At 46.1% G+C, this 16,071-nt stretch overlaps 1 protein-coding gene across 1 annotated transcript in view; it reads left to right on the top strand.

Moving 5' to 3' along the window:
* Positions 1-8,731, top strand: part of LOC128704934 (uncharacterized) — a 34,311-nt gene extending 25,580 nt beyond the window's left edge. The window contains exon 4 of the mRNA XM_070081340.1: positions 8,073-8,731. Coding sequence (XP_069937441.1) covers positions 8,073-8,461 — 389 coding nt within the window. The 3' untranslated portion in view covers positions 8,462-8,731. The remainder of the gene's footprint in view (positions 1-8,072) is intronic.
* Positions 8,732-16,071: the final 7,340 nt, after the last annotated feature.

Below are 16,071 nucleotides of genomic sequence, written 5' to 3'. Positions count from 1 at the left end.
GAGAGATGGAGGGATGTGTGAAGGGAGGAAGAGATGGAGGAATGTATGAAGGGAGGGAGAGATGGAGGGACGTATGAAGGGATGGAGAGATGGAGGGATGTATGAAGGGAGGGAGAGATGGAGGGACGAATGAAGGGAGGGAGAGATGGAGGGAGAGATGGAGGGATATGAAGGGACGGAGAGATGGAGGGACGTATGAAGGGAGGAAGAGATGGAGGGATGTATGAAGGGAGGGAGAGATGGAGGGACGTATGAAGGGAGGGAGAGATGGAGGGACGTATGAAGGGAGGGAGAGATGGAGGGATGTATGAAGGGAGGGAGAGATGGAGGGACGTATGAAGGGAGGGAGAGATGGAGGGAAGTATGAAGGGAGGGAGAGATGGAGGGACGTTTGAAGGGAGGGAGAGATGGAGGGATGTATATGAATGCATGAAGGAGTGAGAGATGGAGGGATGTATGAAGTGAGGGAGAGATGGAGGGACGTATGAAGGGAGGGAGAGATGGAGGGATGTATGAAGGGAGGGAGAGATGGAGGGACGTATGAAGGGAGGGAGAGATGGAGGGATGTATGAAGGGAGGGAGAGATGGAGGGATGTATGAAGGGAGGGAGAGATGGAGGGACGTATGAAGGGAGGGAGAGATGGAGGGATGTATGAAGGGAGGGAGAGATGGAGGGACGTATGAAGGGAGGGAGAGATGGAGGGATGTATGAAGGGAGGGAGAGATGGAGGGACGTATGAAGGGAGGGAGAGATGGAGGGATGTATGAAGGGAGGGAGAGATGGAGGGATGTATGAAGGGAGGGAGAGATGGAGGGATGTATGAAGGGAGGGAGAGATGGAGGGATGTATGAAGGGAGGGAGAGATGGAGGGACGTATGAAGGGAGGGAGAGATGGAGGGATGTATGAAGGGAGGGAGAGATGGAGGGATGTATGAAGGGAGGGAGAGATGGAGGGATGTATGAAGGGAGGGAGAGATGGAGGGACGTATGAAGGGAGGGAGAGATGGAGGGACGTATGAAGGGAGGGAGAGATGGAGGGATGTATGAAGGGAGGGAGAGATGGAGGGATGTATGAAGGGAGGGAGAGATGGAGGGATGTATGAAGGGAGGGAGAGATGGAGGGATGTATGAAGGGAGGGAGAGATGGAGGGAAGTATGAAGGGAGGGAGAGATGGAGGGATGTATGAAGGGAGGGGAGAGATGGAGGGAGAGATGTATGAATGGAGGTAGAGATGGAGGGACGTATGAAGGGAGGGAGAGATGGAGGGATGTATGAAGGGAGGGAGAGATGGAGGGATGTATGAAGGGAGGGAGAGATGGAGGGATGTATGAAGGGAGGGAGAGATGGGGAGGGAGAGATGTATGAAGGGAGGAGATGGAGGGACGTATGGGGAGGGAGGGGAGGGAGAGATGGAGGGATGTATGAAGGGAGGGAGAGATGGAGGGATGTATGAAGGGAGGGAGAGATGGAGGGACGTATGAAGGGAGGGAGAGATGGAGGGACGTATGAAGGGAGGGAGAGATGGAGGGACGTATGAAGGGAGGGAGAGATGGAGGGATGTATGAAGGGAGGGAGAGATGGAGGGACGTATGAAGGGAGGGAGAGATGGAGGGATGTATGAAGGGAGGGAGAGATGGAGGGATGTATGAAGGGAGGGAGAGATGGAGGGACGTATGAAGGGAGGGAGAGATGGAGGGACGTATGAAGGGAGGGAGAGATGGAGGGACGTATGAAGGGAGGGAGAGATGGAGGGACGTATGAAGGGAGGGAGAGATGGAGGGACGTATGAAGGGAGGGAGAGATGGAGGGATGTATGAAGGGAGGGAGAGATGGAGGGATGTATGAAGGGAGGGAAAGATGTAGGGACGTATGAAGGGAGGGAGAGATGGAGGGACGTATGAAGGGAGGGAGAGATGGAGGGATGTATGAAGGGAGGGAGAGAGGAGGGACGTATGAAGGGAGGGAGAGATGGAGGGATGTATGGAGGGAGAGATGTATGAAGGGAGGGAGAGATGGAGGGACGTATGAAGGGAGGGAGAGATGGAGGGATGTATGAAGGGAGGGAGAGATGGAGGGATGTGTGAAGGGAGGGAGAGATGGAGGAATGTATGAAGGGAGGGAGAGAGGAGGGATGTATGAAGGGAGGGAGAGATGGAGGGATGTATGAAGGGAGGGAGAGATGGAGGGACGTATGAAGGGAGGGAGAGATGGAGGGACGTATGAAGGGAGGGAGAGATGGAGGGATGCATGAAGGGAGGGAAAGATGTAGGGACGTATGACGGGAGGAAGAGATGGAGGGACGTATGAAGGGAGGGAGAGATGGAGGGATGTATGAAGGGAGGGAGAGAGGAGGGACGTATGAAGGGAGGGAGAGATGGAGGGATGTATGGAGGGAGAGATGTATGAAGGGAGGGAGAAATGGAGGGACGTATGAAGGGAGGGAGAGATGGAGGGATGTATGAAGGGAGGGAGAGATGGAGGGATGTATGAAGGGAGGGAGAGATGGAGGGATGTATGAAGGGAGGGAGAGAGCAGGGATGTATGAAGGGAGGGAGAGATGGAGGGATGTATGAAGGGAGGGAGAGATGGAGGGACGTATGAAGGGAGGGAGAGATGGAGGGACGTATGAAGGGAGGGAGAGATGGAGGGATGCATGAAGGGAGGGAAAGATGTAGGGACGTATGAAGGGAGGAAGAGATGGAGGGACGTATGAAGGGAGGGAGAGATGGAGGGATGTATGAAGGGAGGGAGAGAGGAGGGACGTATGAAGGGAGGGAGAGATGGAGGGATGTATGGAGGGAGAGATGTATGAAGGGAGGGAGAGATGGAGGGATGTATGAAGGGAGGGAGAGAGGAGGGACGTATGAAGGGAGGGAGAGATGGAAGGATGTATGGAGGGAGAGATGTATGAAGGGAGGGAGAGATGGAGGGACGTATGAAGGGAGGGAGAGATGGAGGGACGTATGAAGGGAGAGATGGAGGGACGTATGAAGGGAGGGAGAGATGGAGGGACGTATGAAGGGAGGGAGAGATGGAGGGATGTATGAAGGGAGGGAGAGATGGAGGGACGTATGAAGGGAGGGAGAGATGGAGGGATGTATGAAGGGAGGGAGAGAGGAGGGACGTATGAAGGGAGGGAGAGATGGAGGGATGTATGAAGGGAGGGAGAGATGGAGGGACGGATGAAGGGAGGGAGAGATGGAGGGACGTATGAAGGGAGGGAGAGAGGGAGGGATGTCTGAAGGGAGGGAGAGATGGAGGGAAGGATGTAGGGAGGGAGAGATGGAGGGATGTATGAAGGGAGGGAGAGATGGAGGGACGTATGAAGGGAGGAAGAGATGGAGAGACGTATGAAGGGAGGGAGAGATGGAGGGATGTATGAATGGAGGAAGAGATGGAGAGATGTATGTAGGGAGAGATGGAGGGATGTATGAAGGGAGGGAGAGATGGAGGGATGTATGAAGGGAGGGAGAGATGGAGGGACGCATGAAGGGAGGGAGAGATGGAGGGATGTGTGAAGGGAGGGGGAGATGGAGGGACGTATGAAGGGAGGGAGAGATGGAGGGATGTATGAAGGGAGAGATGGAGGGATGTATGAAGGGAGGGAGAGATGGAGGGACGTATGAAGGGAGGAAGAGATGGAGGGACGTATGAAGGGAGGGAGAGATGGAGGGATGTGTGAAGGGAGAGATGGAGGGACGTATGAAGGGAGGGAGGGATGGAGGGATGTATGAAGGGAGGGAGAGATGGAGGGATGTATGAAGGGAGAGATGGAGGGATGTATGAAGGGAGGGAGAGATGGAGGGATGTATGAAGGGAAGGAGATGGAGGGACGTATGAAGGGAGGGAGAGATGGAGGGATGTATGAAGGGAGGGAGAGATGGAGGGATGTATGAAGGGAGGGAGAGATGGAGGGATGTATGAAGGGAGGAAGAGATGGAGGGACGTATGAAGGGAGGGAGAGATGGAGGGACGTATGAAGGGAGGGAGAGATGGAGGGACGTATGAAGGGAGGGAGAGATGGAGGGATGTATGAAGGGAGGGAGAGATGGAGGGACGTATGAAGGGAGGGAGAGATGGAGGGATGTATGAAGGGAGGGAGAGATGGAGGGACGTATGAAGGGAGAGATGGAGGGACGTATGAAGGGAGGGAGAGATGGAGGGACGTATGAAGGGAGGGAGAGATGGAGGGACGTATGAAGGGAGGGAGAGATGGAGGGACGTATGAAGGGAGGGAGATATGGAGGGACGTATGAAGGGAGGAAGAGATGGAGGGACGTATGAAGGGAGGAAGAGGTGGAGGGATGTATGAAGGGAGGGAGAGATGGAGAGATGTGTGAAGGGAGGGGGAGATGGAGGGACGTATGAAGGGAGGGAGAGATGGAGGGACGTATGAAGGGAGGGAGAGATGGAGGGATGTATGAAGGGAGGGAGAGATGGAGGGATGTGTGAAGGGAGGGAGAGATGGAGGGACGTATGAAGGGAGGGGGTGATGGAGGGACGTATGAAGGGAGGGAGAGATGGAGGGATGTATGAAGGGAGGGAGAGATGGAGGGACGTATGAAGGGAGGGAGAGATGGAGGGACGTATGAAGGGAGGAAGAGATGGAGGAATGTATGAAGGGAGGGAGATGAGGGACGTATGAAGGGAGGGAGAGATGGGGAGGGAGATGGAGGGATGTATGAAGGGAGGGAGAGATGGAGGGATGTATGAAGGGAGGGAGAGATGGAGGGACGTATGAAGGGAGGGAGAGATGGAGGGACGTATGAAGGGAGGGAGAGATGGAGGGATGTATGAAGGGAGGGAGAGATGGAGGGATGTATGAAGGGAGGGAGAGATGGAGGGATGTATGAAGGGAGGGAGAGATGGAGGGACGTATGAAGGGAGGGAGAGATGGAGGGATGTATGAAGGGAGGGAGAGATGGAGGGATGTATGAAGGGAGGGAGAGATGGAGGGATGTATGAAGGGAGGGAGAGATGGAGGGATGTATGAAGGGAGGGAGAGATGGAGGGATGTATGAAGGGAGGGAGAGATGGAGGGATGTATGAAGGGAGGGAGAGATGGAGGGATGTATGAAGGGAGGGAGAGATGGAGGGATGTATGAAGGGAGGGAGAGATGGAGGGACGTATGAAGGGAGGGAGAGATGGAGGGATGTATGAAGGGAGGGAGAGATGGAGGGATGTATGAAGGGAGGGAGAGATGGAGGGACATATGAAGGGAGGGAGAGAGGAGGGATGTATGAAGGGAGGAGAGAGGAGGGACGTATGAAGAGGGACGTATGAAGGGAGGGAGAGATGGAGGGACGTATGAAGGGAGGGAGAGATGGAGGGATGTATGAAGGGAGGGAGAGATGGAGGGATGTATGAAGGGAGGGAGAGATGGAGGGATGTATGAAGGGAGGGAGAGATGGAGGGATGTATGAAGGGAGGGAGAGATGGAGGGATGTATGAAGGGAGGGAGAGATGGAGGGATGTATGAAGGGAGGGAGAGATGGAGGGATGTATGAAGGGAGGGAGAGATGGAGGGATGTATGAAGGGAGGGAGAGATGGAGGGATGTATGAAGGGAGGGAGAGATGGAGGGATGTATGAAGGGAGGGAGAGATGGAGGGATGTATGAAGGGAGGGAGAGATGGAGGGATGTATGAAGGGAGGGAGAGATGGAGGGACGTATGAAGGGAGGGAGAGATGGAGGGATGTATGAAGGGAGGGAGAGATGGAGGGATGTATGAAGGGAGGGAGAGATGGAGGGATGTATGAAGGGAGGGAGAGATGGAGGGACGTATGAAGGGAGGGAGAGATGGAGGGATGTATGAAGGGAGGGAGAGATGGAGGGATGTATGAAGGGAGGGAGAGATGGAGGGACGTATGAAGGGAGGGAGAGATGGAGGGACGTATGAAGGGAGGGAGAGATGGAGGGACGTATGAAGGGAGGGAGAGATGGAGGGATGTATGAAGGGAGGGAGAGATGGAGGGATGTATGAAGGGAGGGAGAGATGGAGGGATGTATGAAGGGAGGGAGAGATGGAGGGACGTATGAAGGGAGGGAGAGATGGAGGGATGTATGAAGGGAGGGAGAGATGGAGGGATGTATGAAGGGAGGGAGAGATGGAGGGATGTATGAAGGGAGGGAGAGATGGAGGGATGTATGAAGGGAGGGAGAGATGGAGGGACGTATGAAGGGAGGGAGAGATGGAGGGATGTATGAAGGGAGGGAGAGATGGAGGGATGTATGAAGGGAGGGAGAGATGGAGGGATGTATGAAGGGAGGGAGAGATGGAGGGACGTATGAAGGGAGGGAGAGATGGAGGGATGTATGAAGGGAGGGAGAGATGGAGGGACGTATGAAGGGAGGGAGAGATGGAGGGATGTATGAAGGGAGGGAGAGATGGAGGGACGTATGAAGGGAGGGAGAGATGGAGGGACGTATGAAGGGAGGGAGAGATGGAGGGATGTATGAAGGGAGGGAGAGATGGAGGGACGTATGAAGGGAGGGAGAGATGGAGGGATGTATGAAGGGAGGGAGAGATGGAGGGATGTATGAAGGGAGGGAGAGATGGAGGGATGTATGAAGGGAGGGAGAGATGGAGGGATGTATGAAGGGAGGGAGAGATGGAGGGATGTATGAAGGGAGGGAGAGAGGGAGGGACGTATGAAGGGAGGGAGAGAGGGAGGGACGTATGAAGGGAGGGAGAGATGGAGGGATGTATGAAGGGAGGGAGAGATGGAGGGACGTATGAAGGGAGGGAGAGATGGAGGGACGTATGAAGGGAGGGAGAGATGGAGGGATGTATGAAGGGAGGGAGAGATGGAGGGATGTATGAAGGGAGGGAGAGATGGAGGGATGTATGAAGGGAGGGAGAGATGGAGGGATGTATGAAGGGAGGGAGAGATGGAGGGATGTATGAAGGGAGGGAGAGATGGAGGGATGTATGAAGGGAGGGAGAGATGGAGGGATGTATGAAGGGAGGGAGAGATGGAGGGATGTATGAAGGGAGGGAGAGATGGAGGGATGTATGAAGGGAGGGAGAGATGGAGGGATGTATGAAGGGAGGGAGAGAGGGAAAGATCAATGTACACCAATACACACACTGAGGCATCTTTTTGAAGACATGTCTCTCCTGTCACCACCTTGCTCACTTCACATCACTTCATTAATAATGTAAGACATTTTATTGAAGACATGTCTCTCCTGTCACCACCTTGCTCACTTCACATCACTTTACTAATAATGTAAAACATTTTATTGAAGACATGTCTCTCCTGTCACCACCTTGCTCACTTCACATCACTTTACTAATAATGTAAAACATTTTATTGAAGACATGTCTCTCCTGTCACCACCTTGCTCACTTCACATCACTTTACTAATAATGTAAAACATTTTATTGAAGACATGTCTCTCCTGTCACCACCTTGCTCACTTCACATCACTTCATTAATAATGTAAGACATTTTATTGAAGACATGTCTCTCCTGTCACCACCTTGCTCACTTCACATCACTTCACTAATAATGTAAAACATTTTATTGAAGACATGTCTCGTGTCACCACCTTGCTCACTTCACATCACTTCACTAATAATGTAAAACATTTTATTGAAGACATGTCTCTCCTGTCACCACCTTGCTCACTTCACATCACTTTACTAATAATGTAAAACATTTTATTGAAGACATGTCTCCTGTCACCACCTTGCTCACTTCACATCACTTCACTAATAATGTCCTACCACAATATATTCACTTACGTCCTGAATATTAAGACAGATAAAAATCTAAATTAAACTTATATATACAAGTGACTGTTTACTACAATGTATATAGGTGATTGTTTATTGTGTACTGGTTAATGTTTATTATGTACTGGTGAATGTTTATTATGTACTGGTGAATGTTTATTGTGTACTGGTGAATGTTTATTATGTACTGGTGAATGTTTATTATGTACTGGTGAATGTTTATTATGTACTGGTGAATGTTTATTATGTACTGGTGAATGTTTATTATGTACTGGTGAATGTTAAGTGTGTACTTGAGAATGTTAAACAAAATTTGCTTGTTACACAGGAGCTTGTGTAGTGCTATCATCAACGATACACTCGGCTTACACTCACCTGCCACACCAAAGTGAGAATCCTGGTTCAGCACGTGTCACTAGAAGTGCTAGTATTAATGCTGATACCAGCGGAGTCATCGTGAACCTGGAGATGGCTCTGAGCGGCAGCAGCAGCAGTCCGGTGGAGCCCATCAGACCGCTACTGGACCTGAGTGGCAGCGAGGAGGGAGAGGTGCAATCAGAGGACCCACAACCAAGGTTCGACCAGTCGGCGCCTCATAATGTGTCTGGTCTGACTGGCACAGCTGCCTACCTTCACTGTCTAGTACTTAATCTAGGCAACAGGAGCGTGAGTACAGCATATTATTATGTAGCAGCATCAACATGCAATAAACAATAACAACATACAACTCACATCAAAATACAAACAGAAGTTTACATGCAGAAGAAACTATCATGTTTCAGTCTCTGATACTCTCTCACCTACGTTATATTATAAGTTGTGTTTCACTTATCCTTCACTACCTACTTACATATTCATAAAAAAGTCACATGTTGTAGTCTCGTCCTTATATACCGTCCTTTTACTCTTTTAGTTTTACAGGTCCTCGATAATGTGAGAAATCACGAAAGTGCTTGGAATTTCACTATTTTTTACACTGGTTGCTCTATACACACACACTAATATATATATATATATATATATATATATATATATATATATATATATATATATATATATATATATATATATATATATATATATATATATGTATATAAAGTGGTGGTGGAGGAGGTGAATGCACTTTAGTTAAATTAGTGGTGAGTGTAGCCTGGGAGAAGAATATAACGAGCACTTGAGAGTATCTCGTTGGTTCTCTCACAATGTATATATGAATATTTTTATCTACGATCCTAATTATATTTCAGAGTTTTATTCTGTAAATTGTTGTTACGACGCACAGATTATTTATATAAAATTATTTTGTGGACAATGTATTTATAATTATTAAGTCTGATGCGAATGTACACACCAAGATAAAGAATTACTTTTCTAAATAAATTTGTTATTAAAGAAAGTTATTTATATAAACTAATAGTTATATACCTTCATAATTAACTATATGAGATTATAAACTGTCTGTACCCAGGTTATATATAACCATTAATTTTTATGTTCATGCTTTATCTGATTATAAACTGTTTATACTTACTTACGTTATATAACACCACAATATATATATATATATATATATATATATATATATATATATATATATATATATATATATATATATATATATATATATATATATGTATATATATATATATATATATATATATATATATATATATATATATATATATATAACATTAACAACACTGCGACTAACCAAGGACTTGAACCCCATGTTGCTTTGGCCTCCCTCATGGTGAGCGAAAACCACATGACGCTCTAACCCACAGGATCACCAAATCCTGCAAGTATCACGCACTCAGCAGAGCTAGGTGTTTTACCGTGATCCGGGGACATACGGTGGTGTGGGTACCTCTGAGCTAATTTCATTCTACTCCTCGTTTGGTGTACTAGCCTCAGCGAGCAATATTTTATATTACTGTAACCACGAACAAGCGGTACTGATCAATAACAACACTGCGACTAGTCAAGGACTCGAGCCCATGTTGTTTTGGCCCGCCTTATGGTGAGCGAAAACCACATGTTCGTGGTTACATTAACATAAAATACTGCTTGTTGAGGCTTCCCACGTCCAGGACTCAAGTCTGGCTAACCAGTTCCCCTGAATCCCTTCACAAAACATTACCCTGCTTACACTCCAACAGCTCGTCAGGTCCCAAAAACTATTCGTCTCCATTCACTCCTATCTAACACGCTCACACATACCTGCTGTATGTCCAAGCCCCTTGCACACAGAGCCTCTTTTACCCTCTTTTTACAAAATGGGAGTTGACACAGTTATTTTTTTTTGCTGATGATACTGTTCTATTGTGAGATTCTGGAGAGAAGTTCCACAGGTTAGTTGACGAGTTTGGGAAAGTGTCAACACAGGTTTGAGTAAGGTGATGAAGGTATCAAACGAGTTAGAGAAAGAAAAAACTAAATATCAGATTGGAAGGGAATATGGAAGAAGAGAATGTATTCAGATATTTAAGAGTAGACTTGTCAGCGGATAGGTTTATGAAGGACGAGGTAAACCATAAAATTGATGAAGGAAAAATGGTGGGTGGTGCACTGAGGTATTCGTGGAGACAAAGAACGTTATCCATGGTGGCAAAGAAGGGAATGTACGAGAGTATAGTGGTACCAACATTTATGTGTGTGTGAAGCATGGGTTGTGAATGTTAAAGCAAGGAGGAGGCTGGAGGCAGTGGAGATGTCGTGTCTAAGGGCAGTGAGTGGAGACGAATGGTTTTTGGGAATTGACGAGCTGCTGGAGTGTGAGCAGGGTAATATTTTGTGAAGGGATTCAGGGAAAACGGTTAGCCGGACTTGAGTCCTAGAGGTGCGAAGTACAATGCCTGCACTTTAAAGGAGAGGTTTGGGATATTTGTTGTTAGTGTGTGTAACATTAATCTCATCTTGTGCTCAATTTAAACGATTAATAGTTATTCATAACGGTATGTAAACTTTCCGTGGTGACATACAGGACATATATACACTGGGAGCGCTTGAAGTTCCTGAACCTGTACTCCTTGGAACGCAGGAGGGGAGAGACACATGATTATATACACCTGGAAAATCCTAGAGGGACTAGTACCAAACTTGCACACGAAAATCACTCACTACGAAAGCAAAAGACTCGGCAGACGATGCAACATCCCCCCAATGAAAAGCAGGGGTGTCACTAGCACGTTAAGAGACCATACAATAAGTGTCAGGGCCCAAGACTGTTCAACTGCCTCCCAGCATACATAAGGGGGATTACCAATAGACCCCTGGCTGTCTTCAAGCAGGCACTGGACAAGCACCTAAAGTCGGTACCTGATCAGCCGGGCTGTGGCTCGTACGTTGGATTGCGTGCAGCCAGCAGTAACAGCCTGTTTGATCAGGCTCTGATCCACCATGACACCTGGTCACAGACCGGGCCGCGGGGGCGTTGATCCCCGGAACTCTCTCCAGGTAAGCTCCAGGTAAACACTGAGAAGTGTATACCTCCTAGTATATATACACTGATAGTTTACATTAGTCCCTGTCTTAGGTATTAAAGTATTTTGACTGGTAATATACAGGTAATATGCAACCTTAATGACTCTCGTTTAGTAGATAGCATTCAAACCTAATTAACCAACCAACTCTGGTTGTGAAGTTTGAGTCTTGAGTGCCTTACTAAGCCATCCGTTTTTCGGTCTAAACAGCGGGAAGATTGCCCATGTCGTCAGTATTTATTTGACTTGTAGTCTGTGACTTAGAGGAAATTACTGAGACAGTTTCAACTGCATCTAGTGTAGGCAGAGTTGTTTTGTTAACATTGTTATTATGATCCCTGTAATGTCAGTAAACTCTTCACTACAGCAAGAAATTAGCATCATCGTAACAAGTTATTAATACAGTTATACTAGGTATTCTGAGTCTGTGTACAGCTTTCCAATTCTTGTTCGAATAGTGTATTGTGAGTGTGTGTGACGCCGGGGCTGTGTTACACTAAGCTTAGTCAGCACAAACTAAAATGGCTGAGTAAGAAAGAGCCATAGTTGGCTTCCTTTCCTTGATGGAGATACAGAAGCTGAAACTTAACAAGAACAGAGTAACCAAGCAAGTTTTATCAGATGGATTGACTGTATCTTTGTAAGATCGACTGACTGTATCCTCTTACAGATGGACTGACTGTACTATCTTACAGATGGACTGACTGTACTATCTTACAGATGGACTGACTGTACTATCTTACAGATGGACTGACTGTACTATCTTACAGATGGACTGACTGTACTATCTTACAGATGGACTGACTGTACTATCTTACAGATGGACTGACTGTACTATCTTACAGATGGACTGACTGTACTATCTTACAGATGGACTGACTGTAGCCTCTTACAGATGGACTGACTGTACTATCTTACAGATGGACTGACTGTACTATCTTACAGATGGACTGACTGTACTATCTTACAGATGGACTGACTGTACTATCTTACAGATGGACTGACTGTACTATCTTACAGATGGACTGACTGTACTATCTTACAGATGGACTGACTGTACTATCTTACAGATGGACTGACTGTAGCCTCTTACAGATGGACTGACTGTACTATCTTACAGATGGACTGACTGTACTATCTTACAGATGGACTGACTGTACTATCTTACAGATGGACTGACTGTACTATCTTACAGATGGACTGACTGTAGCCTCTTACAGATGAACTGACTACTGTCTTCAGAGAGACTGACTGTATCCTATTACAGATGGACTGACTGGTAGTACCCTCTTACAGATGGACTGACTGGTAGTACCCTCTTACAGATGGACTGACTGGTAGTACCCTCTTACAGATGGACTGACTGGTAGTACCCTCTTACAGATGGACTGACTGGTAGTACCCTCTTACAGATGGACTGACTGGTAGTACCCTCTTACAGATGGACTGACTGGTAGTACCCTCTTACAGATGGACTGACTGGTAGTATCCTCTAACAGATGGACTGACTGGTAGTACCCTCTTACAGATGGACTGACTGGTAGTACTCTCTCACAGATGAACTAACTGTACTCCTTGAGATGCACTCTGGAACTGGAAATATTTACGTATATTTATTCTCAACCATTACTGGAACAAATAATGCAAACAGATATTGGATTGAAGTTGGTATAAACCTTGGTAATAAATACCGACAAGTTGGTTTAGAAAGACACGTAAGCAAACACTATAACATAATAGTTAACATGGTGTGTAGACAAGGTATACTGCAGGCTTCAACCAATGTCCGTCAGATGACATTGACATAACAACAGCCCTACAAAACTATAATTATACTGATAGTCAAGCACGTGAGGGACATTGAGTGCTTAGTTAATGGAGGTAATCAGGATTAATACATGGAAAGAGAGGGAGATTACAGGTCCTTGAGTTAATATACTTTACTAGCAGCATCCAGGTCAACACTGTACCCTTACACGAAGTATTTGTTAAGTGGTTACTGTTGAACCTCTCACCACTGGAACGAGTAATTGGTATTTACTACATAAAAGTCATAAAGTTGCTTATGGAACATGAGTGAAGTGTTTTTCGCACGTCATGAGTGACGCTGCGAAACAAAGTAACCTGGTATCTTCATGGTCAACACGTATCTTCTTCAGGAAGAATCAGGTTAATGTTTTAACCAATGAGTTTCTGAGTCTCAGTCTCACTAACCAGAGATATGTGGCTCTTGGCAACAGTTATGAGGTTATTATTCCTGTCTCACAGCTGCGAATTTGCCTCGCTTAGAGTGGGTAAAGTGTGTGGTAAGAGTGTTTAACGGTACTTGCCGCAGGGTAAACCAGCCAGCTCAAACCAAGAAAAAGTCCCACTACCATCCTATATGACACAAACTTCCTTCATAAACAAGTGAATACACAGGCAAAAGATGCTATCCCAGCTCAACTCTTTACAAAACTTGATACCAAGGCATACTATCACTTTCTCCCAGCTTACCGCTCACGATAGTCGACTATCACCAGCAACCTATTTACTATTAGGTGAACAAGAGGCAGCAGAGGTATGGTACTGACGCAATCCTCTCTAACATCACCACACAGTGTTCTAACTCAGTAACATCACCACACAGTGTTATAACTCAGTAACATCACCACACAGTGTTGTAACTCAGTAACATCACCACACAGTGTTGTGTCTCAGTAACATCACCACACAGTGTTATAACTCAGTAACATCACCACACAGTGTTATAACTCAGTAACATCACCACACAGTGTTGTAACTCAGTAACATCACCACACAGTGTTGTGTCTCAGTAACATCACCACACAGTGTTATAACTCAGTAACATCACCACACAGTGTTATAACTCAGTAACATCACCACACAGTGTTATAACTCAGTAACATCACCACACAGTGTTGTGTCTCAGTAACATCACCACACAGTGTTATAACTCAGTAACATCACCACACAGTGTTATAACTCAGTAACATCACCACACAGTGTTGTGTCTCAGTAACATCACCACACAGTGTTATAACTCAGTAACATCACCACACAGTGTTGTGTCTCAGTAACATCACCACACAGTGTTATAACTCAGTAACATCACCACACAGTGTTATAACTCAGTAACATCATCACACAGTGTTGTGTTTCAGTAACATCAATACACAGTGTTATAACTCAGAAACATCACCACACAGTGCTGTAACTCAGTAACATCACCACACAGTGTTGTGTCTCAGTAACATCACCACACAGTGTTGTGTCTCAGTAACATCACCACACAGTGTTATAACTCAGTAACATCACCACACAGTGTTGTGTCTCAGTAACATCACCACACAGTGTTATAACTCAGTAACATCACCACACAGTGTTGTAACTCAGTAACATCACCACACAGTGTTGTAACTCAGTAACATCACCACACAGTGTTATAACTCAGTAACATCACCACACAGTGTTATAACTCAGTAACATCACCACACAGTGTTATAACTCAGTAACATCACCACACAGTGTTATGACTCAGTAACATCACCACACAGTGTTGTAACTCAGTAACATCACCACACAGTGTTGTAACTCAGTAACATCACCACACAGTGTTGTAACTCAGTAACATCACCACACAGTGTTATAACTCAGTAACATCACCACACAGTGTTGTAACTCAGTAACATCACCACACAGTGTTATAACTCAGTAACATCACCACACAGTGTTGTAACTCAGTAACATCACCACACAGTGTTATAACTCAGTAACATCACCACACAGTGTTGTAACTCAGTAACATCACCACACAGTGTTGTAACTCAGTAACATCACCACACTACGTTGTGCCTCAGTAACATCACCACACAGTGTTATAACTCAGTAACATCACCACACAGTGTTGTAACTCAGTAACATCACCACACAGTGTTATAACTCAGTAACATCACCACACAGTGTTATAACTCAGTAACATCACCACACAGTGTTATAACTCAGTAACATCACCACACAGTGTTATAACTCAGTAACATCACCACACAGTGTTATAACTCAGTAACATCACCACACAGTGTTGTAACTCAGTAACATCACCACACAGTGTTATAACTCAGTAACATCACCACACAGTGTTGTAACTCAGTAACATCACCACACAGTGTTGTGCCTCAGTAACATCACCACACAGTGTTGTAACTCAGTAACATCACCACACAGTGTTGTAACTCAGTAACATCACCACACAGTGTTATAACTCAGTAACATCACCACACAGTGTTGTAACTCAGTAACATCACCACACAGTGTTATAACTCAGTAACTCAGTAACATCACCACACAGTGTTATAACTCAGTAACATCACCACACAGTGTTATAACTCAGTAACATCACCACACAGTGTTATAACTCAGTAACATCACCACACAGTGTTATAACTCAGTAACATCACCACACAGTGTTGTAACTCAGTAACATCACCACACAGTGTTATAACTCAGTAACATCACCACACAGTGTTATAACTCAGTAACATCACCACACAGTGTTATAACTCAGTAACATCACCACACAGTGTTATAACTCAGTAACATCACCACACAGTGTTATAACTCAGTAACATCACCACACAGTGTTATAACTCAGTAACATCACCACACAGTGTTATAACTCAGTAACATCACCACACAGTGTTATAACTCAGTAACATCACCACACAGTGTTATAACTCAGTAACATCACCACACAGTGTTATAACTCAGTAACATCACCACACAGTGTTATAACTCAGTAACATCACCACACAGTGTTGTAACTCAGTAACATCACCACACAGTGTT

This window comes from Cherax quadricarinatus, unplaced genomic scaffold, assembly GCF_038502225.1.
Source record: "Cherax quadricarinatus isolate ZL_2023a unplaced genomic scaffold, ASM3850222v1 Contig2382, whole genome shotgun sequence".
In the NCBI taxonomy this organism is placed as follows: Eukaryota; Metazoa; Arthropoda; class Malacostraca; order Decapoda; family Parastacidae; genus Cherax; species Cherax quadricarinatus.
This window is presented reverse-complemented; position numbering and strand designations above follow the sequence as displayed.